This window comes from Geotrypetes seraphini, chromosome 8, assembly GCF_902459505.1.
Source record: "Geotrypetes seraphini chromosome 8, aGeoSer1.1, whole genome shotgun sequence".
Classification (NCBI taxonomy): domain Eukaryota; kingdom Metazoa; phylum Chordata; class Amphibia; order Gymnophiona; family Dermophiidae; genus Geotrypetes; species Geotrypetes seraphini.
The window spans coordinates 125,664,484-125,690,551 of NC_047091.1; the positions used below are offsets into that span (position 1 = coordinate 125,664,484).

General features: G+C 42.5%; 1 protein-coding gene across 1 annotated transcript in view; it reads right to left on the bottom strand.

Annotated features, from left to right (window-relative positions):
* Positions 1 to 297: 297 nt before the first annotated feature.
* NDUFS7 (NADH:ubiquinone oxidoreductase core subunit S7) overlaps positions 298 to 26,068 on the bottom strand; it is a 37,133-nt gene continuing 11,362 nt past the window's right edge. The window contains exons 4-8 of the mRNA XM_033954002.1: positions 24,828 to 24,930; positions 8,759 to 8,938; positions 1,282 to 1,328; positions 745 to 833; positions 298 to 655 (exon numbers count right to left, since the gene is read on the bottom strand). Of these exons, the coding sequence (XP_033809893.1) occupies positions 558 to 655; positions 745 to 833; positions 1,282 to 1,328; positions 8,759 to 8,938; positions 24,828 to 24,930 (517 nt within the window). The 3' untranslated portion in view covers positions 298 to 557. The remainder of the gene's footprint in view (positions 656 to 744; positions 834 to 1,281; positions 1,329 to 8,758; positions 8,939 to 24,827; positions 24,931 to 26,068) is intronic.

A 26,068-nucleotide genomic window follows, 5' to 3' on the forward strand; every position in this document is an offset into this window, starting at 1 on the left:
TTCAGCATACCATCCCTATTGCACTGGAATTTACTATTATGTGTAGTCATTTTCTGTGACTCTCACCCTCACCCAAGATAATCCAGAATATGAGTAACTATTGAAGACAAACTCTTTATCAGGTATTCTGAATCATCAAGCCTGGGCCCAGCACAGCACCTGTGCAGTACAACGTATCACTCATTGAATGTAATGTAGCTTTCCTACAGACCAACCAAGCCCCAGGAAAACACAATATTTAGTTTCTTTTCTTCTTCTCAAGCCATGCAGGAATTTGAAAAGGGCACCCAGGACTCATTATGTCTTCAAAAATGATCTTTCTGCTTTATTTATAAAGTCTTTAAATGCAAAACACAGAATCTGACATGTCCTTCTATTGCCCTGATTTACATGTTCACACCCAAACACCAAGAGACTAAATGTAGAAAGGTCTCAATACAGTGTAGCATGTGATATTAATCTTATATCAGCTTCAGTAGGATACAAATGAACTCAAAACCAACAATGCATGATTTTAAAGCAAACACTCTAACCACAGTCCCCATATTATCCTGGACTCATTTCCGGTACCAGATTCTCATTTTCTTCTCTCGTTTGATTTTTTTCTGAAGCTGCAGAATTCCGTAGAGCAAGGCTTCAGCTGTGGGTGGGCAACCTGTGGAGTACAACTGTAGTCTGTAAACAATCATTCTTTGCCACCTCTCCATGCTCCATTATCACTCAGCACACACAAACACACTTTACCTGGAACATAGATGTCAACAGGCACAATCCTGTCACATCCTCTCACCACTGAATATGAGTAATGGTAGTAACCTCCACCATTAGCACAGCTAGAGAACAAAAAGGAATAAAACAGAATTATAGTTTCCTCAGTCTCCAGAGCATATTTCTCTGCAAGCAAACTGCATTTGTACTAATCCTGCAAAATCTTAAGTACATTTAGAATGATTTGCTATATTGTATGTGCCTTTCTATATGCCTACGGGATAAATACTGGGCTTCCCTTTGCTTGCATACAGAGAACCAGTCTGTTACACTGAAAGAATGTCCATCTGTGCTTAGAGGGCTAGTGATCAAAGACCAGAGGATCTCCCAACTCAAGGAAATCCAGTTTATTATATCATATGAGTATACAAGACAAAAGAACAGAAAAAAACACATCACAATACAGAAAGTAACCTGTCTGCTATATGAGGAAAATGAGCACCAACTCAAGGATGCAGAAATAGCCTTTCATATACAAATAAGAAAGTAGAAGAAACTTGGAACAGCACTGACCTTCCCATGGAAACCACATACCGTGGCTCTGGCATCTGATCATACACCTGAAAGGAAACATTGTGTGTTATGTACAGCCTGAGAATTTGAGAATACATACTAAGAATTCAGCTCTTCGCAATACACAAAGAAAGGTAGCACGATCCTTACATCCAGAGTGAATGTATATCAGTGGTCTCAAACTCAAACCCTTTGCAGGACCACATTTTGGATTTTGCATGAGGTAAAAAATATTTACTTATTTTTTGTTTATTTATTTATTCAATTTTCTATATCATTCTCCCAGGGGAGCTCAGAACAGTTTACATTAATTTATTCAGGTACTCAAGTTTATAAATCTTTCCTTTTGGCTAAGTCTTAATAATAATATTGTCATTTATAGCTAAAGAGACATATGATCAAGAAACTGTTTTATCTTACTTTTGTGATTATGATAAAACATACCGAGGGCCTCAAAATAGTACCTGGCGGGCCGGAAGTTTAAGACCAGTGATGTATAGGAACTGGAATTAGTTCATGCCTTTCTCAGAAGTTCAAGATACTCAAGGTATTTTCCTGCTCCCAAAGGGCTTACAATCTACCCAAGGCAATGGAGGGTTAAGTGACTTTCCCACGATCATAAGGAGCAGCGGCAGGATTTGAACCTCTGGTTTCCTGCCTGCTGTTCTAACTATTAAGTTGCTATGCCACGCCACAACATAAGCAATCCAGAAACACGGAGTGAACTATATAGAGCAGGAAGTGAGCCTTCCACACGTGCAAAAAACCACAGCACAAGACTTCCACAGGTACACATTAGGAATGAACCATCCAGGGCATAAGTGGGCATTATACACGAGTGAACATAGTAACATAGTAACATAGTAGATGACGGCAGATAAAGACCCGAATGGTCCATCCAGTCTGCCCAACCTGATTCAATTTAAAAATTTTTTTTTTTTTTTTTTTTTTTCTTCTTAGCTATTTCTGGGCGAGAATCCAAAGCTTTACCCGGTACTGTGCTTGGGTTCCAACTGCCGAAATCTCTGTTAAGACTTACTCCAGCCCATCTACACCCTCCCAGCCATTGAAGCCCTCCCCTGCCCATCCTCCTCCAAACGGCCATACACAGACACAGACCGTACAAGTCTGCCCAGTAACTGGCCTAGTTCAATCTTTAATATTATTTTCTGATTCTAAATCTTCTGTGTTCATCCCACGCTTCTTTGAACTCAGTCACAGTTTTACTCTCCACCACCTCTCCCGGGAGCGCATTCCAGGCATCCACCACCCTCTCCGTAAAGTAGAATTTCCTAACATTGCCCCTGAATCTACCACCCCTCAACCTCAAATTATGTCCTCTGGTTTTACCATTTTCCTTTCTCTGGAAAAGATTTTGTTCTACGTTAATACCCTTTAAGTATTTGAACGTCTGAATCATATCTCCCCTGTCTCTCCTTTCCTCTAGGGTATACATATTCAGGGCTTCCAGTCTCTCCTCATATGTCTTCTGGTGCAAGCCTCCTATCATTTTCGTCGCCCTCCTCTGGACCGCCTCAAGTCTTCTTACGTCTTTCGACAGATACGGTCTCCAAAACTGAACACAATACTCCAAGTGGGGCCTCACCAATGACCTGTACAGGGGCATCAACACCTTCTTTCTTCTACTGACTACGCCTCTCTTTATACAGCCCAGAATCCTTCTGGCAGCAGCCACTGCCTTGTCACACTGTTTTTTCGCCTTTAGATCTTCGGACACTATCACCCCAAGGTCCCTCTCCCCGTCCGTGCATATCAGCTTCTCTCCTCCCAGCATATACGGTTCCTTCCTATTATTAATCCCCAAATGCATTACTCTGCATTTCTTTGCATTGAATTTTAGTTGCCAGGCATTAGACCATTCCTCTAACTTTTGCAGATCCTTTTTCATATTTTCCACTCCCTCTTCGGTGTCTACTCTGTTACAAATCTTGGTATCATCTGCAAAAAGGCACACTTTTCCTTCTAACCCTTCAGCAATGTCACTTACATACATATTGAACAGGATTGGCCCCAGCACCGAACCCTGAGGGACTCCACTAGTCACCTTTCCTTCCTTCGAGCAACTTCCATTAACCACCACCCTCTGGCGTCTGTCCGACAGCCAGTTTCTGACCCAGTTCACCACTTTGGGTCCTAACTTTAGCCCTTCAAGTTTGTTCAACAGCCTCCTATGAGGAACTGTATCAAAGGCTTTGCTGAAATCCAAATAAATTACATCTAGCATATGTCCTCGATCCAGCTCTCTGGTCACCCAATCAAAAAATTCAATCAGGTTCGTTTGGCACGATTTACCTTTTGTAAAGCCATGTTGCCTCGGATCCTGTAACCCATTAGATTCAAGGAAATACACTATCCTTTCTTTCAGCAACACTTCCATTATTTTTCCAACAACTGAAGTGAGGCTCACCGGCCTGTAGTTTCCTGCTTCATCCCTGTGACCACTTTTATGAATAGGGACCACATCCGCTCTCCTCCAATCCCCAGGAATCACTCCCGTCTCCAGAGATTTGTTGAACAAGTCTTTAATAGGACTCGCCAGAACCTCTCTGAGTTCCCTTAGTATCCTGGGATGGATCCCGTCTGGTCCCATCGCTTTGTCCACCTTCAGTTTTTCAAGTTGTTCATAAACACCCTCCTCCGTGAACGGCGCAGAATCTACTCCATTTTCTCGTGTAACTTTGCCGGACAATCTCGGTCCTTCTCCAGGATTTTCTTCTGTGAACACAGAACAGAAGTATTTGTTTAGCACATTTGCTTTCTCCTCATCACTCTCCACATATTTGTTCCCAGCATCTTTTAGCCTAGCAATTCCATTTTTTATCTTCCTCCTTTCACTAATATATCTGAAAAAATTTTTATCTCCCTTTTTTTACATTTTTAGCCATTTGTTCTTCCGCCTGTGCCTTCGCCAAACGTATCTCTCTCTTGGCTTCTTTCAGTTTCACCCTGTAGTCCTTTCTGCTCTCCTCTTCTTGGGTTTTTTTATATTTCATGAACGCCAACTCTTTCGCCTTTATTTTCTCAGCCACTAGGTTGGAGAACCATATCGGCTTCCTTTTTCTTTTGTTTTTATTGATTTTCTTCACATAAAGGTCCGTAGCCATTTTTATCGCTCCTTTCAGCTTAGACCACTGTCTTTCCACTTCTCTTATGTCCTCCCATCCTAACAGCTCTTTCTTCAGGTACTTTCCCATTGCATTAAAGTCCGTACGTTTGAAATCTAGGACTTTAAGTATCGTGCGGCCGCTCTCCACTTTAGCCGTTATATCAAACCAAACCGTTTGATGATCGCTACTACCCAGGTGAGCACCCACTCGAACATTAGAGATACTCTCTCCATTTGTGAGGACCAGATCCAATATCGCTTTTTCCCTTGTGGGTTCCGTCACCATTTGTCTGAGCAGAGCCTCTTGAAAGGCATCCACAATCTCCCTACTTCTTTCCGATTCCGCAGACGGAACATTCCAGTCCGCATCCGGCAGGTTGAAATCTCCCAACAGCAGAACCTCCTCTTTCCTTCCAAACTTTTGGATATCCACAATCAGATCCTTATCAATTTGCTGCGATTGAGTCGGAGGTCTGTAGACTACACCCACGTAGATAGAAGTTCCATCTTCTCTTTTCAGAGCAATCCATATCGCTTCTTCCTCTCCCCAGGTCCCTTGCATTTCGGTCGCTTGGATATTGATCTTTACATAGAGAGCTACTCCTCCACCTTTATGACCATCTCTGTCCTTCCTAAAAAGATTATATCCCGGTATGTTTGCATCCCATCCATGTGATTCACTGAACCATGTCTCTGTGATAGCAACAATATCTAGATCTGCCTCTAATATCAGGGCTTGCAGATCATGAACTTTGTTGCTTAGACTGCGAGCATTTGTGGTCATCGCTTTCCAGCTATTTTTCAGCGATAATCTCCTTCTTCGTATGGATTTTTGTGTCGTTTCACTTTCCGTTGCAATACTAAGAAATGAGTTGCTGATATTGCTTATGTTGCAGCCTTTACTACTATCACATCTTTTCTTTTGCCGGGGGTGGTCTTTATAATTGTCCTTCGTACATACACCACCCCCACCTTCTAGTTTAAATGCCTGGAAAAATATTGTCTAAATTTCTCTGCAAGGTTTTTTTTTCCTGCTGTAGTAATATGTAGCCCATCAGTGCAATATAGCTTCTTGTCCTTCCATGTATTTCCCCATCCTCCTATGTACCTGAAGCCTTCTTGATGACACCAGGCTCTGAGCCATCTATTAAAGTCCTCTGTGTTTTTCACTCTTTGCTCTCCTTTTCCATATGCAGGCAGTATTTCAGAAAAAGCTAAAGTCTTTACAAAAGGTTTCACGCCCTCACCAAGCTCCCGAAAAGCTTTCTGTGCTTCAAGTGTGGAGTTGTTGGCCAGGTCATTTGTTCCCAGATGGATAACAACATCAGTGTTAAAATCCTTAGTTTCTTCCTTAACTATAGTCAGTATTTGCCTGGAACTCCTGGTAGCTGAGGATCCTGGAAGACATTTCACTATTTTGGACTCCTCGCCCTGTGTTCCAAGGTTAATGCCTCTGATGATGGAATCCCCCAACAGTAATAGTTTTCTGTTTTTGGCTTTTTTATTTGTACTTAGGGTGCTCTTGTTCTCTTGAGTTTCCTTCATTGGTTCCAGTCCCACCTCCCTTCTGTTTTCCTGAGTATCGCAGTGCACTAGTGGAGCGAAGGAATTCTGTAGAGGTAATATTAGTGAAGGTGGATGTTTCTGTGTTACATGTCGCAGTCTTCCTGAGCCTACTGTGACCCATTTATTCCTGGGCTGTTTTATTCTTTGAGGTAGAGGTGGTAAGTTGGTATGATTTTGTGGAGTGATGGAAGCTGCTTTAATTGTATTCAATTCCTGTTTAAGTTTGCAGAGCTCCTCCTTAATACTGGCAAGTTGAAGACAGATGGGGCAAGCCTTAAGCCTCCAAATAGTATGTCTTGGAATTAAAGCACCACAGTGATTGCATAGAATAAAGGTCATCTTGATTGGTTGTGAAGTCCTGATTATATGGGTCTCTATATATGAATAGTGGTCCCTGGGGTTGGTGGGACTATAAGTAAGACTATTAGTAAGGCAGAAATATAGGCTCTATACCACCTAAAACACAGTATTTTAAACAAAACTGCAGGAAGAAGAAATAAGATTTAACAGAGGAAAGAGAAGGATTTTTTTGTGCTTTTTTATATTTTTTTTTAGTAAGAAACAGGGAGGAGAAGAGAAATTAAGCAGATATAATGCTGAAAACCAGTGAAAAGAGCAGAATATGAAATGGTAACTTAGCTTTTAGAAGTTCACAGGGCAGCCTTGTTTCAGCAATGTCCCAAAGATAATGCAATTAACCTTAGAAGTAAAACAGAGCCCCTCCCTTCTCCACCTAATCAAACACAATGGCTAAAAACTAGTGAGTCAGAAATATAGGCTCTATACCACCTAAAACACAGTATTTTAAACAAAAATGCAGGTTCTATCAGTGCTACCCTAAAACACAGGATTTATAACAGATTTTCCCTACTTTAGTCACCCCACAGGCACCAGAAATATAGGCTCTATACCACCTAAAACACAGTATTTTAAACAAAACTGCAGGTTCTATCAGTACTACCCTAAAACACAGGATTTATAACAGATTTTCCCTACTTTAGTCACCCTGAGCCACAGGCACCAGAAATATAGGCTCTATACCACCTAAAACACAGTATTTTAAACAAAACTGCAGGAAGAAGAAATAAGATTTAACAGAGGAAAGAGAAGGATTTTTTTGTGCTTTTTTATATTTTTTTTTTAGTAAGAAACAGGGAGGAGAAGAGAAATTAAGCAGATATAATGCTGAAAACCAGTGAAAAGAGCAGAATATGAAATGGTAACTTAGCTTTTAGAAGTTCACAGGGCAGCCTTGTTTCAGCAATGTCCCAAAGACTAGGTCAATAAAGACTAGGTCAGGGTCTGTTTGTTGGGCTTGCATAATAGGCGAAAGTGCCGCTGGCAAGGGCGCTTTAAGAGACTTTGCTTTGCAGCTGCTAAATGTGTCATAGCATTTAAATGGAAGCAATTGTATGGACCAACGCTTTTGGATTGGTGCTCGACGTTGACCTCCTTGGTTGCACTGGATAAATTGACTGATAAACATCATGGTTGCTATGACCCCACTTGAGAATTATGGACCCAATTGGATTTGATTTTGCATCAGTGAATTGAGGCAGTCTGGTATAGGGACGAAGTGCAAAATAATAAAATTCACAGACGACACCAAACTATTTAGTGGGGCTAGGACTAAAGAGGACTGCAAAGATTTACAAAGGGACCTGAACAAACTAGTGTGTGACGAGATGGCAGATGAAATTTAATGTAGAGAAATGTAAAGTCTTGCATGTAGGAAACAGAAACCCGAAGTACAGCTATACGATGGGAGGGCTGTTATTGGGTGAGAGTACCCAAGAAAGGGACTTGGGGGTAATGGTGGATGAAACAATGAAGCCGTCGGCACAATGCGCAGTGGCCGTTATGAAGGCAAATAGAATGCTAGGTATAATCAAGAAAGGTATTACAACCAGAACGAAAGAAGTTATCCTGCAGTTGTATCGGGTAATGGTTCGTCCGCATCTGGAGTGCTGCATCCAATTTTGGTCGCCATACCTTAAGAAGGATATGGCGATACTCAAGAGGGTTCAGAAGAGAGAGACACATTTGATAAAAGGTATGGAAAACCTTTCATATACTGAAAAATTGGAAAAACTGGGGCTCTTTTCCCTGGAGAAGAGGAGACTTAAGAGGGGATATGATAGAGACTTACAAGATCATGAAGGGCATAGAGAAAGTGGAGAGGGACAGATTCTTCAAGCTTTCAAAAACTACAAGAATGAGAGGGCATTTGGAAAAGTTGAAAGGGGACAGATTCAAAACCAATGCTAGGAAGTTCTTCTTCACCCAGTGGGTGGTGGACACCTGGAATGCGCTTCCAGAGGGCGTGATAGGACAGAGTACAGTATTGGGGTTCAAGAAGGGATTGGACAATTTTCTGAAGGAAAAGGGGATAGAGGGGTATAGATAAAGGATTGCTACACAGGTCCTGGACCTGTTGGGCTGCTGCGTGAGCGGACTGCTGGACACGATGGACCTCTGGTCTGACCCCAGCAGAGGCACTGCTTATGTTCATTTCTTTTTGCTGACTTATGTTATATGGTGCACATGATTTTTCTGTAACGGCATGGGGGTACTGGGGGTATTTAGGAAGGATAGGTGAATTTCTTTGGTATAGATTTGTTGTTTCTTGGTTTTGTATATTTGTGCCCCCTTGAGGGGCTGTTGTAAAGAATTCTTTATGCGCAACAAAATGGAAAATAAAAATCTATTGAAAACAAGTCTAGGTCAGGGCATTGCAGGGTGACAAACTTGACAATTTAAAAAAAAAAAAAAAAGACATCATACCTTTCTAAGAGCTGGTGCCATTTTATTGGTGAGAGTACCAGCAACTATCATCACATCAGCTTGACGTGGACTGGCACGAAACACTACACCAAACCTATCCATGTCATACCGAGGAGCAGCCATGTGCATCATCTCTACCGCACAGCATGCCAGACCAAAAGTCATTGGCCAGAGGGAACTCTGCAACAGAAAACCAGTGACTAGCAAAGATGAAAGCTAAGTATTACCATTATGTGCTGTCTGACCCTACAAATAAAACAGGCTTCTGTCTTCTGTACTATGACTGTTTGGGGGGTGATACTACCATGTTTCCCTGAAAATAAGACAGGCAGCTGCCTTACCTCTTTTGACTGGGACACAGGAGGAGATTCTAAAACGCTGCCCCGTGTTTCCCGCAGCAGCGGCAGTGTCCAGAGGTGGAATCGGGCAGGCACTGTAGGAGACGGACCCTCGACGTCATTGGTCCGTCTCTGCTGGCTGTGATTTGCTTTAAATTGGACACCGCTGCTGCGGTTGCAGGGTGTGGCCGAAGGGGGCGTGCCCTAAGGGGCAGGTCTCGCCCCTTGGAGCAACGAGGAGCCGGGGAGCGGGAATTCAGGTCGTATAACTTTAATCTGTTATTATGGGGAAAAGGAAAATTAAGCCTAAGAGCTCAACACCTGCTGTTTCTGGTCCCATGGACAGACATTTGACATTTTCTACAGATAATCCACCACAACCTTTACTTGATATGAATTCTCCCATATCGGGTGCATCGATGAGCCCCCTCGAAAGGACTCCCCCCCCCCCTTCATCCAGTATCTGGTGGTAGCGGGAATATTACCCCCGCTATTTCTACTGAATTAGTGGTATCCTCTACTCAGATAAGTAAATTAGCCTTTACTGAAATACCTAAACCACTTGAATTTTCAGGTGTAGTAGAGATCAACCACTAGCAGTGGAAAAACAAGCTATTACCCTTAAAGATTTGTGGTTTGGTATTTCTAGAGTTGAAGGGTTTCTCAGAGAATCAGTGAAACAAACATTGGACTATTCACAGTCTGTCTCAAAAGTTTGAGAATGTGGATTCTAACTTAAGCTGTTTGGATAAAAGATTAAGTAAGGTTGTAACTCAAAGTAATACACTGCAAGCTGTCTCGGTATCTGCTGTTAAGGATTCTACGGTGTTACATTCTAAAATGGAAATGTTGGAAAATATGCATAGAGCGAGGAATCTCCGCTTGGTTAATTCCCAGTGTCTCCTTTATTATCTTCTGAAATTTTGTTAAGGAAATTTTTCAAAGAAATACTGGGATTACCCAATGCGGAAAATTTCCCAATAAATAATTGTTATTATATTCCGCAAAAGAAAATACAATCCGACCAGGAGGTGGACCACCTGGTCACAAACGAAATAAATCTGACAGAGTTCTTGGAAGATACTCAGGATGTGATGCAGAGTAGGTCCACTATGGTAATAACATGCATGAGTGAGATAGATAAAATGCTAATAATGAAACTTTACTTTAAAAATAGGTTGACAAAATTTTGTGGAGATTTGGTTAGAATTTTTCCTCATGTCTCAAGAGCTACGCAACTAAGAAGGAAAGAATTTATGAAATTAAGAACAAGAGTCTTAGCTCTTGAGGCATCTTTTTACCTAAAATTTCCATGTAAATGTCTTGTTAAATTACAATTGTTCAGTTCTAAGTCTTCCTTTAAAGCTTAACTCCAGCAATTCCACTATATTATTATGAATCACTTGTTCACACAGTCCTATATACTATTTATTTGTATGGACCTTCTGACTGCAACCGAGCACCACACTGCCTGTCAATCCAATCTCATCAGTTTCTTTGACTGGGTAACAAGGAAACTGGATTTGGGAGAGTCCCTAGACGTTGTGTACTTAGACTTCAGCAAAGCTTTTGATAGCGTCCCCCACCGCAGGCTATTGAGCAAAATGAAATCGATGGGAATAGGTGAAACACTTACAGCATGGGTTCACGATTGGCTGAGTGGTAGACTTCAGAGGGTGGTTGTTAATGGTACCATCTCTAAAATATCGGAGGTAGCCAGTGGGGTGCCGCAGGGCTCAGTCTTGGGCCCGATCCTGTTCAACATATTTGTAAGAGACATGACTCAAGGACTTCAAGGTAAAATAACATTATTCGCTGATGATGCCAAACTATGTAATATTGTGAGTAACGGCAATCTGTCCGACAGCACGACGCAAGACCTGCTTTTGTTGGAACAGTGGTCCTCGACCTGGCAGCTTAGCTTCAACACTAACAAATGCAAGGTCATGCACCTTGGCAACAATAATCCGTGCAGAACGTACACATTGAATGGAGAAACCTTAGCAAGGACTGCCGCAGAAAGGGATTTGGGGGTGATCATCAGCGATGACATGAAAACGGCCAAACAAGTGGAGAAGGCTTCATCTAAGGCTAGGCAAATGCTGGGTTGAATCCGGAGAAGTTTTGTTAGTCAGAAGCCCGACGTCCTAATGCCTTTGTACAGAACCATGGTGAGGCCTCAACTGGAGTACTGCGTACAATTCTGGAGGCCACATTACCGCAAAGATGTGCTGAAAATCGAGTCGGTACAGCGAATGGCCACCAAGATGGTCTCGGGGCTCAAAGATCTATCATACGAAGAAAGGCTGAACGAATTGCGGCTATACTCTCTCGAAGAACGTAGGGAGAGAGGGGACATGATTGAGACGTTTAAGTATGTCACTGGTCGCATCAAGGTAGAAGATAATGTTTTCCTTCTTAGGGGACCCTCAGCCACAAGAGGACACCCGCTGAAAATAAAGGGCGGGAAGTTTCATGGCGACACCAGGAAGTACTTCTTCACTGAAAGCGTGGTGGACAGCTGGAATAGGCTCCCAGTACAGGTGGTTGAGGCCAGCAGCGTGCAAGTTTTTAAGATCATTTGGGATGCTCATGTCAGATCTCTTCGAGGGAAAAGGTCATCAGAGAGCAATTAACTAGGGGGGTGGGTCAATGGAGTGGGCAGACTCGATGGGCCTTGGCCCTTTTCTGCCGTCACTTTCTATGTTTCTATGCCTCAGTTGCTACATTCTTCGTCAGTCCAATCTTTATTAATTATTTTTATTTATCCTTTTTTTGTATATGTATAAAATCTTCATTTACTTTTAGTGTCTAATAATCATCATATTTGTATTAGTCCTATTAGTAAGAGGAACCTCACTTAGCTTAATAGTGATTAGTGATCTTTGCACCTCTCCCGACATGCATGTTTCAATATAGAAACTTTTCTTAAACATCTTAAACAGCAGAATATTGGATAAGATAAGGAGGGGTGGGATTATGACGGATAATATATTGATAGTTATTATTTATTGGTATATGGGTGGGAGGGGTGGGTTTCTTATATAATTATTTATTTGGAATAATACAAATAAGAATGTCAAGTGATGAATTAAGGTATTTCTGAATGAATGTTGTACACTTGTTGTAATTTTTGAAAATGAATAAAGATTTTTTTTTTTTTTTAAATAAACTTTTCTTCAGGGTCGAGGCAAACTAAAATAACAAACAGAAAAATTAGGCTGTATACTTTGCTTTATAATCCTTAGACTATCCTAACAACAATCCCATCGATTGCCAATTTGTATATGGCAAATATGGAGGAGAACTACATATATAAATCGGAGGGATTTAAAAATGTCAACATCTGGAAAAGATTTTTGGATGATATATTTTTCATCTGGACAGCTTCTATGCAGGAATTAGAGTGTTTCCTTGAATGGCTGAATGATATATTGCCGAATATTAAATTTTCAGCAACTATTAATACCAAAGAAATTGCTTTTTTAGATATTATCATACAAAAAGATGTGAATGGATTTAAGACTACTTTATATCAAAAAAGCACGGATAGAAACAGCCCGCAAAGATATCATAGTTTCCATCCCGTCTGGCTGAGGAATAGTCTTCCTATCAGTCAATTTCTTCGGCTAAGGCGAATTTGCTCTACCCTTGAGGAATTTAAAATTCAGGCTAAATTAATGAAAGAAAGATTCCACCAGCGGGGATATCCAGTGAATATTATCCAACAAGCTTACACACGTGCTAAATATGCAGAGAGAGAGTTATTGTTGAATTACCATGAGACTAAAGAAGAGATAGGTTTAATCTTTGTTCAAAGATTCACCCCACTGTCTGGGAAAATCAATAAGCTAATATTAAAACACTGGCATTTATAAGACCTTTTCTAAAATATGGGGGCCATTGACATCTTTTTGTGATGATTAAACACCAGTTATTTTATTGAAATATACACCATGAATAATAGGGAGGGGGAAGGGTTCTTATTTTACTGTGTATACTATTAATAACAATGGGAAGGGGGGTGGGTTATGGGTTTATATATATACAATTGTTCTTTTTCTTGAAAGACTTACAAGTGATGTTTTCAAGAATATGTATCTTATTAAATTGTACACTTGTTGAATGATTAAAAATGAATAAAGATTTAAAAAAAAACCCAACACACTGGCATGTGGCCAGGTTAGCTGTACCAGAATCTCCGGAGAGACCAGTATTTTCTTATAAACGTACCAAAAACATTGGGGAAATGGTGAAAAATAAACCGTATAGAGATAATGTTGGCAGGGGTGCCCATTCTGTATGTGGTAGATGTCAGTGGTGTGTTTTAGCTCTCACAGGGGAATCATGGGTTCACCCAGCAACAGGAAATATATACCATACTTATGTCTCTACTACCTGTGAATCCACCGGGGTGATTTATTTGATTCAATGTCCACGTAATAAGATTTACGTTGGACAGACGATGAGATCAATAAAAACGAGCATAAATCACGGGTACGTACAGAAAGGGATACTGCTCCATTGGTAAAACATTGGCAATTGATGGGGCACACTTGGTCATATATCAAATGGAGGATTATGGATGCGGTCACAGTAGGGTGGGAGGGAGGAAATATACAGAAAGCTTTAGCCATTAAAGAACAAAAAATGGATCTTTAGACTTAAATCTTTAGTACCTCAGGGGTTAAATGACGAAATAGAATGGTTATCCATCTTGTGAGAGCTTCACATAGAATTCCATACCCCGGGCTTCTTTTTTGAAGCTAAGAGCCGTACTCCTTTTCTTTTGAAGCTGAGCCCCGCACGACGCGCTGAATGACGTCATACACGTGGCAATAAGCATTGGCGATTATGCCTGTTTGCTTCATTTTTTTGGCATTAAATCTAGTTGAGGCACTGTTGTTAGGATAGTCTAAGGATTACAAAGCAAAGTATACAGCCTAATTTTTCTGTTGGTTATTTTAGTTTGCCTCGACCCTGAAGAAAAGTTTCTATATTGAAACATGCATGTCGGGAGAGGTGCAAAGATGAACTAATCACTATTAAGCTAAGTGAGGTTCCTCTTACTAATAGGACTAATACAAATATGATGATTATTAGACACTAAAAGTAAATGAAGATTTTATACATATATAAAAAAAGGATAAATAAAAATAATTAATAAAAATTGGACTGACAAAGAATGGTAGCAACTAAGGCAGTGTGGTGCTCGGTTGCAGTCAGAAAGTCCATACAAATAAATAGTATATAGGACTGTGTGAACAAGTGATTCATAATAATATAGTGGAACTGCTGGAGTTAAGCTTTAAAGGAAGACTTAGAACTGAACAATTGTTTGAAAATACAGCATACTTTAGTTGATGATTTGTTAAATTACAAGACATTGAATATGTATTTTGGGATCCTATTCAATTGCAATAATTTCTAATAGCTCAAGAACAGAAATGAGTTTTTTCTTTTGTTTTAAATGATTCACTACTGAGAAAATTGGAGGATGTAAGAGTCCCAAATAGTAGAGAATGGTCAAAGATTCATAGGAATCAAGAACCAATTCTTAGTTTTCTTCTTATTTTTGTTAGTTGAAAAGTAGCATGTCTCCCCATTGCTGTGGGCTGGAAAAGGAATTTTGTGTTGTATACATAAGCATTGTTAAACTTTGTGTAAGAATCCTTTTTTTCCTGGTATCATTTGATATTGTAATTATTAAATTTATAAATAAAAATAAAAAAAAAGACAGTGTCTCATATTCATTTGGGGCCCCAAAAAGGCACTAGGTCTTATTTTCAGATAGGGCTTTTTTTTTTTCATGTACTTGATCATCTCTCCCTTCCTCTCCCTCACCCCAATTCTTCCTCTTTACTTTCCCCCACATGTGCAACAACTTTCTTCCCCTCTCACCATCCCCAGTGAGACTGTGAAGCAGCCTATGAGTGCTGCTGGCCCGACGCTCTTCTGCAGCAAGGTATTTATGGTTGCGGTTGGCGGGAATAGGTTGGGAGGGAAGGATGATCAGCGGGGGTTCGATGGTTCAGCTGCACGGTGAGGGCGGGAGGGGGGGGGGAACACGGCTGCATATGCCTATGGCTTATTTTCGGGAGTAGGGCTTTTCTATGTAGTAAACTCTCACTCATTCTGCACTGCTGCACTTTAAAACTACTGAATGTTCCTTGCTGTTTTTACCTGTCATTCGTGTCTCTCATCCTCCATGTCTTTCTCTCCCGCCCACAAAGTGTACGTGCCGGTAAATGTTCTACTTACTGGGCCTGCTTGCGGCGCACGCACCCAAAGGAGCGCGCTTAAGGAGCAGGTAGTGCTTCTTAGTGCACTCCTTCATGCACCTCCTAAGTGCAGACTCGCCTGGTTCTTCGCCATAGGATTTTTTACTTACACATTATCCTGTGAAACTATTCTCTCCTGTCTTGTCTTCACTGAAAATTTCTGCGGCCATTATGACCTTCCCCACTTCTCAAATTCCAGTACACTGGGGACACCGTCCTATCCACCATCTTAAATATGATATATCTCCCTCTTGTCAGAGGTCTAATTTAATCTATCCAACCCCACCCACTCATTCTCCTATTATGTACCCAAATGTATTTAATTTCGGACTAATCAATGCCTGCTCTCTAAAATCTAAGGAAAAATTATGTTCTTACCTGTTAATTTTCTTTCCCTTAGACGCAGCAGATGAATCCAGAGACCAATGGGATAGCCCACATCTACCAGCAGGCGGAGATAGAGAAACTGATCAACAGGTGGTCCTATTGGCTGGCACTCCTCCTGTCTCATCAGTATAGCTCCTTGCCCAAGCGCATGTAACCAGCAATAAGCATAGCATGTAAAAAACTTCTTTCCCAGAACAAATCGCAAAAGGCAATGATACAGAATACAACTATCAACCACAACAAACCGCGAAAGTTGCACAAGAAAAAAAACAAACCGACAGACAATACCAGAAAGGGTGGGGCTCTGGATTCATCTGCTGCGTCTAAGGGAAAGAAAATTAACAGGTAAGAACATAATTTTTCCTTCCCTAGCAACAGCAGCAGATGAATCCAGAGACCAATGGGATGTAGCAAAGCAATCCTCAATCTGGGTGGGAAGCAAACGCCGCCTCCGCAACAACCAAAGCACTAAACACATCTACCGCATGTGTCCCCACATCCAACCAGAAATGCTGAGAAACAACACTCTCGGAAGACCAAGCAGCCGCGAGACAAAACTCCTCCAAGGAAAAAACCTCTGGACCGAGTCCAAGAAGTAGCTATCGCACTGGCGGAATTGTCATGAAGTTCGTTCGCCAATCGCTTTCCTGCCATCAAGTAAGCAGAATGTCCTCCTGGACCCATCGAGCGATGGCGGCTTTGGACGCCGCCAGAAGATTGAGGCGTCCCGTGAATAATATAAAAACAGGTGATCTAAACAACCAAAAGTCATTAGAAACCTTGCTCTCGAAGAAAGCTATGCACTATCAAAAAATGCAATGAATAAAAGCACGACTCCCTATTCCTCCTCCCAGGAAGAAGGAAGGAAAAGTGAGCTAGTCATAAAAGAAAGGATTGTGGTTCCGACTGAACTGATACCGCAGATAAGGGAAATCAGAAATAAGAATCCCCGCTGAACAAGGCCTGCAACTCGGAAAACTGCAGAACTGAAACCAAAGCCACAAGAAACCCCGTGGTCAACGGCACAAGGAGGAAATGACGCCTACGGGAAACTGCGAAGAAGTACCGGAAGATTGCACTCCAGACAGGGCTTTTAAGAGGTGTACAAATATACCATGCTCCGTTTAGGAACGGAACGACATGAAGCTGAGAAGTAATCGAAGAGCAATATGCCTAGCCCCGGTAACCAGCAAAGAATAACACTCGAAGTTGAAGGGAATGGAACGCTAAGCCCTTGGCAATACCCCTGTGCCAAAAAGTAACTATGTAAGGGTGCAAAGTTGAGAAGTATCCAAAAGGAAGCAGGTGAAGACGTCTGTAGCGCCAGGATAAGAGAAGAAACAACCCGCTGCGCATAACCCTTACACGTCAGGACTTCTCAAAAGCAAGGTCGTAATACCAAAGTAGTACGAATATCCATGTCGATCGGACCCTAGGTGAGCAAATCCGGAGATACCAGGAAACGTCATAGTCCAGCTGTTGAAAGAGTCATCCGATCCGCATAGCAAGGATGGCGTAGCCAAGCTAGAATTCTACAAATACAGTGCCCGGAAAGCTAGCTGAAGATGGCAAATCCAAGCCATCATCAGCCAGGGGAAAACACTGAAAAAGAGAAACCAGAGGTGAGAAAGAAGCCACGCTGTTTCCCCCCTCTAACTCCCACTCCCTGTGCTAGGAAGTATTGAATCGAGAGACGAGACCAAGGGTTCTAGTACCAGGAGATAGAGCTGGAACGCCTGAGCCAAAATTCCCAATATCCAGGACGTAGAAGATGTCACTATCACTAACGTGCACACTAGCTAGAGCGTACACAGTGCTGAACACTGTAACAATACAAGAAATGGGTCATGGTCAGATTGCACGGAGAGAAAGCCTATCCAAACTCTTTTCTTGACCCCTAAAATGATCTGCCAACAGAAGAGGAAGATGAGGGTCTACCCATCGAAGTAGAATAACAACTGTACCCGGCAATGGAGTACAGCACCTACTGCCCAAGCTGTAGAGAAATATCCCCATCAAAATACCGACTGAAAGGCCCTCAGCGGCATTCCGGAAGAAGGGTCTGAAACTCCAGAAAGGTAGCCTGACCACGCTCAAGAGTAGAAGAATGAACAAGTACGGAGTCCCGAGTCCCCCCAACCCAGGATGTATGGTGGCCATGAGCTAGTCCAGCAAAGACCGAGGCATGCCTTTTAAAAGAGAAATCTCGCTGAGCCACCAAAACATTCAGAGCGATGCTTGAGGAGCCTATCAACCAATTGGAGCCCTGAGAAACCGGGCACCACCAGAACAAGGACGACTGCTGTAGCGTTATAATGGGAAAGCAAGCCAAAGTTCCCAGTGCGGTCAACAACAGAATTCCATACTCTGAGTCATGGTGACCAAAGAAGCCTGCAAACCTGAGACTGTGATCCATCGCCCAAGTTTCTGGGAAGAACATATGTCTCTCCCATAGGAACAAAAAAACATCTCCTCGACATATCTATAAATAGTACAGGAGAAAAGAGCGCTGTGCAAATTGCGAAGATTCACGTCCAAAGAACTGAGGAAAGAAATCACCCTGTTCATGTCAGTCAAATGGCCCGACTGAAAGACATCCGAATCCAGCATTCAGTCAAGAAGAAATTAGGTGAATCACCTGGTAGCGCCAAAACAGTACCTTTAGCCACAAATTCTAAAATTTTCTTGAACCTTGGATAGGAGAAATGGCACATGCCAAAATCGAAAGCGCTGCCCAAAGAGAGACAAGCAACTAACTGCCAAGGTATTGAATCCATGATTGCCACCCCTCCATATTATATCATTAAATTGATGCAGTCTATGCCGCCAATACCTCTCAGTCTAGGTGGATTACAACAAGAGGGTGCCTCGGCACTGCCATGGAGAATACATGGGTAAAAGAGGTATGTGGCGGGATCAGGGAGGGTCAATCAGGAATCGCTAGATCAATTTAACAAATGACTGGAAGAGAAACCGGAAAAGCGTTCATCCGGGACACCGCTGCAATGACAGGTTGTCCAGAGTGAGGCGCTATCAATCCAATGGAGATATATCGGACACAAAATATACCAGCAAGGCCACTAGACCGTCCCATTTAGGGGCCAGATTGGAAAAGAGAGACTGCACGCCACTTGGATACAGAAAGAATCGGAGCGGAGTATCCGTTACCATGAAATAGGGGAACGCCGGAAAGGCCTGTGCAACAGCGGAGGAACATGAAAAGCACAGGAAAGGAAGAAAGGTATTCCCCCTACTATAAGCGGATAAGTTCCGCCAGGGCACCTAGCACTGCTGCCCCAAAACTGAGTTCAGTGCCCCTCAGCGAAGGACATATACCTGGCAGGCAGAAAGAGAAAACACCATGTCCAAAATACACTGCAGGGATGATGCAAACTGGCAAACAGCCCTGTCTCCCCTCTCAGAGAGCCGTTCATCACATGGCTACAAGGGAACGACCCCACGCATAACAATGCGAAGAGGGGAAAAAAAGAAATAGGGGAGCTGATTAACATACGTCAGGAAAAGACCATAGCCGCATAAGGCTGTTGAGTATCCCGAAAAACACAGGACCCTGCGTTGATCCAGATACAAACAAAACCTAGTCCTGCCCGCTTGAAAAGTGAAGGTGCCACCAGGTAACCCCACATTACTAAGAGCGCGTAGCCCCAACAGGAAACTCAGCACGCCAGTACAAGGCGGTTTATTTTTATTTATTTTTTTGTTGTAAATTCTATATCCCTTGTATTATCATCAGTAAGTGTACAAAATTACTTAAACTCTCCAGCAATATACTAGACATACATATGACAAGGACATATGACAAGGAAATATTGTAATAGCACCACCTGATACCAGTAGCGCGACCCCAAGGCGCAAATAAGAGGCAACAGCCAACAGGCAGAACTCTTTCCATACCGGGACCCCGGGATGCAGGAGGAGCAAACCAAACCAAGACCCGGGTATCCCTTCCCCGCCGCTGACCGTCCCAGCGGCAAAGCACCTCCTGCTGACCCAGCGCCGTGACAAGCTGTAACCAAGGGGTCAATTGCCGAATGGACTCCCTCTCCAGCGCCCTCAGGCAAGGCAGGATGGCTCCCAGACCCCAAAGAAACACTTCCGGAGAGAGTCCCACCGCCACGTGAACAGCAACTGTACCTGCAACCCCCGACACAGTCAAGACCAGAACCGGGAGACTGGGGAGGCGCAGAGATAAGTCCGCAGCTGAAAACAGGCGCTAATAACGCAGTGGCTCCGCTGCCAGCGTTGGAGCAGAAGCGCGAGCCACCCACTCACTGAAAGGCACTGACTCCACAAGCGCGACTCACTCGGCGGCTTGAACACCGCCGTGGCACCCACTGCGCACAGGACAGCCCCAGCGAACAGGCCGCAAAAATCAGGTCTCTCCCGCCCATGCACAAAAACAAGCTCATGGCTCCCGCGCGTGGGAAAACACCGATTTGAACAACAGTGCCCAAGACACCAAACAGAAGGCCTTAACTGAAAAAAGCACCCATTGCAAATGAAAAACTCCCCATACTGCACAGTGTTCACTGCCCTAACAAGGCTTAGAAGATGAGGAAAGCTAGTTGGAAGGCACGCGACCGCACAGCTGCAGGTACTCCAGAACAAGCACAAAACCAACACAAATCCGTAGGTCCAAAACAACCGCAAAATAATATAACCCGCAGGGCAATGCAACAAAGGGATACTCACAACCAGGCTTAGAGGACTGACAGACACCAAAGGGATACTCACAACCAGGCTTACAGGACTGACAGACACCGGTAGACACCGGTTGAGCACCCTTGAGAATGCATAACTGCAAATAGCAAATGGTCTCTTTCTTTTTTTTTTTTCAAGGGAAAGAAGAAAAATTAGAGACCCAGCTAACCCCTCTATCACTGGAGGGAGGGTGAGGCAGGGACAAGGGGGGGCCCAAGTGTAACCTCTAAAGCCGGCACCGTCCAGCTGGACACCCCTGTCTCACTGAAGAGGGAAACCTCAACAGGAGAAATATAATTGCTGCCTCACTGAAGAGCAAACCTCAACAGGAGAAATATAATTGCTGCCTTACTGAAGAGCAAACCTCAACAGGAGAAAATATTTATCCAGCCACAGCCAGAATCCAGGAGCTAGTGGAACAGCGACTGGAACAGCGACTTTCCCCTGCTGGGAGATAGAGCATACTGATGAGACAGGAGGAGTGCCAGCCAATAGGACCACCTGTTAATCAGTTTCTCTATCTCCGCCTGCTGGTAGATGTGGGCTATCACATTGGTCTCTGGATTCATCTGCTGCTGTTGCTAGGGAAATACCATTTACTTTATGATATTGTGATATAAAACAAATACGACATACTTTGTATCACTGAAACTAGGCTAGCAGAGGGAGAGGAAAGTTCTCTCTCCCACTCATGCCCCCCAGGCTACCACTATCAATACAACTGCTATCAATCAAAAGAAAAAAAGAAGGTGGTCTAGCAATAATCCACCGTGAAGCTCTAATTACTGATCTAGAATTTTCTTCTAATAACAGCATTTTGGAATTCCTACAATTTAGGTTAAAATCTAACTACTCCTCAGATTATTTACTACTCTATCTTCCGCCTCCTGAAGTGGTCAAACTTAACTCTGCTTGTCGGTTACCTTTGAATTCAGCACTTCTTCTCTTAACCCTGTCATCTTAGGAGACTTCAATGTTCATTTTGACGACCCCACTATGTCACTACTGAACTACTGACTCTATTGAAGGATTTAAACCTTTCACCTCTACTACAATGTCCTACACACAAAGCATGACATTCCTTAGACATGATTCTCGTGCCGTTCTCACAGAAAGACCTGTTTCAAATTAAGTCTTGCACACAACTACCATGGTCTCATCACTTCCTTATTTTTTTCCCAGCTCACTAAATCCAATTCTTTAAACCTCAGCCCCAAGATTATACTTTCTCGAGACTATGCTAAATTAGACGACGCAACTATTTCCACCCATTTCCAGTCCAATATAGTGAAAACATCAATAACCTCCATTGAGGAGAAAGTAGCTTCATGGACAGACGCTATAACTAGACTTCTAGATACTGTAGCTCCTACTACTACTCATACCATTTCCCCGCGCAAGCAAAAAAAAATCCCTGGTACAATTCCAACCTAATACTTATCAAGAAACAGTTACGTTCTCTGGAAAGAAAATGGCGACATAACAAAATTCTATATAACTTAAATAAATTTAAGGAACAAACTAATTACTACAAATCTGAAATTAATAGACTAAAAAAAAAAATACTATTCCAAACAAATAAAAAAAGCTAGAAACACTTCTTCACTATACACAATTGTTAGATCTCTCACTACGCAGAAGGCTGAGCAACATTTAACAGTTTCATTATCTACAGCCCAATCTATTGCTTCCCACTTTATCAATAAAATTCAAAGCATTAGAAGCTCCTTTCCACAAGCAAATGTTACTAATGCAACACCAACCCCCTCCAACCCTGGGGACTCAGTAAATTCACCTACATCCATGTATCTTCCGCTTTCAAAATGTTCAAGATTTATTCTACCCACTCTCCAAGACCTTCAGAGACCTTTGAATTCATTAAACCCAGAAGGCTCCAATTCTGAAATTCTTCCACCATCTATACTGAAATGCTTTCTCATTTTTTGGTCCAGATATTTTAAATCTAGTCCATAACAGCTTGGCTACAGGAATAGTTCCCAAAATGTGGGCAGAATCAATTATTTACCCAATAATTAAAGACCATAAAATCAGTTCACTTGATTATCGCCCAATCGCAAATATTCCCTTCTTGGCTAAACTCATTGAGAAAATTGTCTTTTGACAAATTTCAGACTTCATTGAACAAACAAAAGTTCTGTATCCAAACCAGACTGGATTTCGTCAACACCACTCCACCGAACTTTCACTCATTGGGTTGACCACTAAAATCCTTTATCGTCTAGACCATCACCAGTCTGTATTACTCATTTCATTAGATCTTTCATCAGCCTTCGACCATAGATCATAAACTTCTTTTGTCGCAATTATATGATATTGGTATCACAGACCAAGTTCTTGACCTGGTTTTCCTCTTTCTTTACTGATCGGATCTCCAAGGTTGTTTTCAATTAAAAATTAATGATTTTTCCATTCAAACTCAAAAATCTACTTATCAAAAAGTGGTACCCTCTCTAAAATTATTGGGAGTCACATTCGACTGTAAATTTACTTATCACTTACATATTAGTACAGTGGTCCAACGCTGCTTCTATCGACTGTGCATGATAAAAGCTTTAGAAAAATTGTTAGAGCCCACGTCCCTGAACATTTTAATCCACTCCCTTGTTATTTCATGTATAGATTACTGCAACGCCCTCCTCAAAGGCATAACAAAAAAGGAAATAAGAATACAACCCTCTTTTACATAAAGCTCATTGGTTGCCATTAGAACATAGGATCACCTATAAAATTCTCCTGCTAACTTTTAAAACCAGAGAAAATAACCAGCCAGAATTAATTAATAACCTACTTATCCCCTATATTCAAACAAGGACTTTAAGATCTACAGCCCACAACCTTCTTACCATCCCCTCATTGAAACATATAAGCACAATGAGGACTACAATTTTCTCTGTTAGCACCCCCTCTCTCTGGAACAGTATTCCAAATTATTTACGTGAAAAATCAACTCTTGCCAACTTTAAGGTGAAGTTAAAGACATTTCTCTTTCTCAATGAGAAAGCGAGACCAGAAGGCCTTGAGCATGCGCAAATGCTCAAGGACCAGTCCAGCCAAGAGGGAGGATCTTCTATGCCCAGTGCAACCCAGCCAAGAGGGAGGATCTTCGGGCACCGGCATGTCCTGTGCGTTGGTGCTGGTGCCAAATCGACGTAAGGGATGCTATTTGGGTGCTTGGCGGTGGATGCAGGATCGCGGGGGTGGGGCTCAGCTTACGAGGTGCCGAATTTGCGAATGTTTTGCTTGTCTTGCAAAACACTCACAAACCGGTGCGCTCGTAAACCGAGGTTTGACTGTACTAATATATCCTAAAGCAAAAATAAAATAAATATAAATTTTTTTTCTACCTTTGTTGTCTGGTTTCTGCTTTCCTCATCTTCTCTTCATTCAATTCCTTCCATCCCTTATCTGCCTTCTCTCTGCCTTTTCCATATGATCTGTTACTGTGCCTCTCCCTTCCATCTCTTCCTCTCCTCCCATTGGTCTGGCACTCATCTTCCCTCCGCTGCCCGCATAGTCTGTCATCTCTCTCTTGCCCATTTCCCTTCAGCATCTTCTCCCCACTCTCTCGTCCCCATTTCCCTTCAGCGTCTTCAGCCCACTCTCTCGTCCCCATTTCCCTTCAGTGTCTTTTCCTCTCACTCTCCATTTCCCTTCAGTGCGTGCGCACAGTCCAGCACCTTCCCTCCCTCCTGATTGCCACCGTCCGGGCAACTCCCTCCCTTCCCCTCACCTTACCATGGCTTTTCTATTTTCATCTCCCAGCTGCCTGAGCCAGCTTTGATCAAGTCGCGTGTGGCTGCCGAAACTTCTCTTCTGATGAAACTTCCTGGTTTTGGTTGCATCAGAGAAGTTTCGGCAGCCACATACGACTTGATCAAAGCCAGCTTGGGCAACTGGGAGACAAAAAACCCCAGAAAATCACCACGATAAGGTGAGGGGAAGGGAGGAAGATGCCCAATCGGTGCCCGCGCAAGTTTCCTTCCATAACTGCGGAGACAAGGCCATTCACCACTCCACGGGGCGGTGAATGGCCTTGTCCCCGTACCCGCATTGATGATGACTTTTTCTCCCACTGTGTCATTTTCTAATACTATGCACTCCCATCCCAAATATTCACAAATTGTTTCAGCAACAGATACAGCAAAGTGTTGACAGCTCCAGTAAGACTCTCTATGCTAGACTGCCACTAAATTTACATGGCCCTATGATTAATGTCCTGTATTCTGATGTAGGAGGTCAAAGTCAAAACTGTCAAAGTCCTCATGGATGGGGCCACATGATTCGTATCCTTTTTATAAGCCCAGCTCATGGAACACTCACCCTGCGAGCCCAGTTCACCAGATCATCTAGTTTTGTGATGATATATTCTCCTTTACTGCTGGGCAGGGTAGACTGCAGGGGAACAACAGCAGGGTTCTTTTGACTGTTGGGAGAGTACAGTCACCAGTAAATAAACACACTGCATACTTATTTTTATCATAGTTTTCACAGTTTTATCCAAAGCCAGTTACACTGTCACTTCATGACTGCTTCTCATCTGAAACCATGTGTTCATATATGTAATACTCCAACATTTTTGTAGCTGTGTCCCAGGGTACAGAAAAAGCTGAAAGAAGGAAAGATTAGGTTCTTACCCCAATAAACTTATTTCTAGTTGGCAGACACTCCATTCCTGGACGTGTGGGTAGTCTATCATTTCTCGAGAGAATTCCTGCAGGGAGCTTCATTAGCATTCTTTTGCTCCGCCTCCCATCCTTCTGGACTGTCCTCCAATTCATCAGTTCATACCAAAGCAGATGGTCAGCCCTGGAGAGGAAACGGAAGAGGGAGGGGTATGGGGACACTCCCTAAACATGTCTGTGCTGCTCATATCATTAAACATATACTGTAACAGATAAACAAAATTTAACCATTTGCAATACATAACAAGGTGAAAAAGAAACAAGTCACCAACTTGAGCACCAACTGCACTAAAAATGTGGGAGATTTCATAGATACCCCCTAGTTTCTACAATGTGGCAGTCATGTCCTCTATTTTTGTCAAGGCTGAACAAAGGAAAGAAACATGATGTCTGGACCAGATTCCCCAGCACCTCTGAGACAGCAAGCAGATATATGAACATCTGACAGGGCAGGCTTCAAGAATGGAGTGTCTGGCTACTAGAAATATTATTATCGAGGTAAGAACCTAATCTTTCTTTCTAGTGTGACAGACACTCCATTCCTGAATATGGGATTTATCAAAGCAGTCCCTCAAGTTTAGGGTGGGACAGATTAATCTACTATCAGAAATGAAGATCAGAATGTGGACTCCTGTATGGTCGCCACGTCCACCTTGTAAAACATTATGAACGTATAGAGAGAAGACCAAGTGGCAGCTCTACAAATTTATAGGGACTCTGCCAAAGATTCCGCCCATGAAAAAATTATGCTTCTAGTAGAGTGCGCCTTTATGGATATAGGCAGACATTTTCCATTTCCGATATAGGCTGAAGAAATGAAAATAGTCTCTTTTGAGTCTGGTTGACCTTTATGGGCAGCCCCAGCGAATACAAACAGAT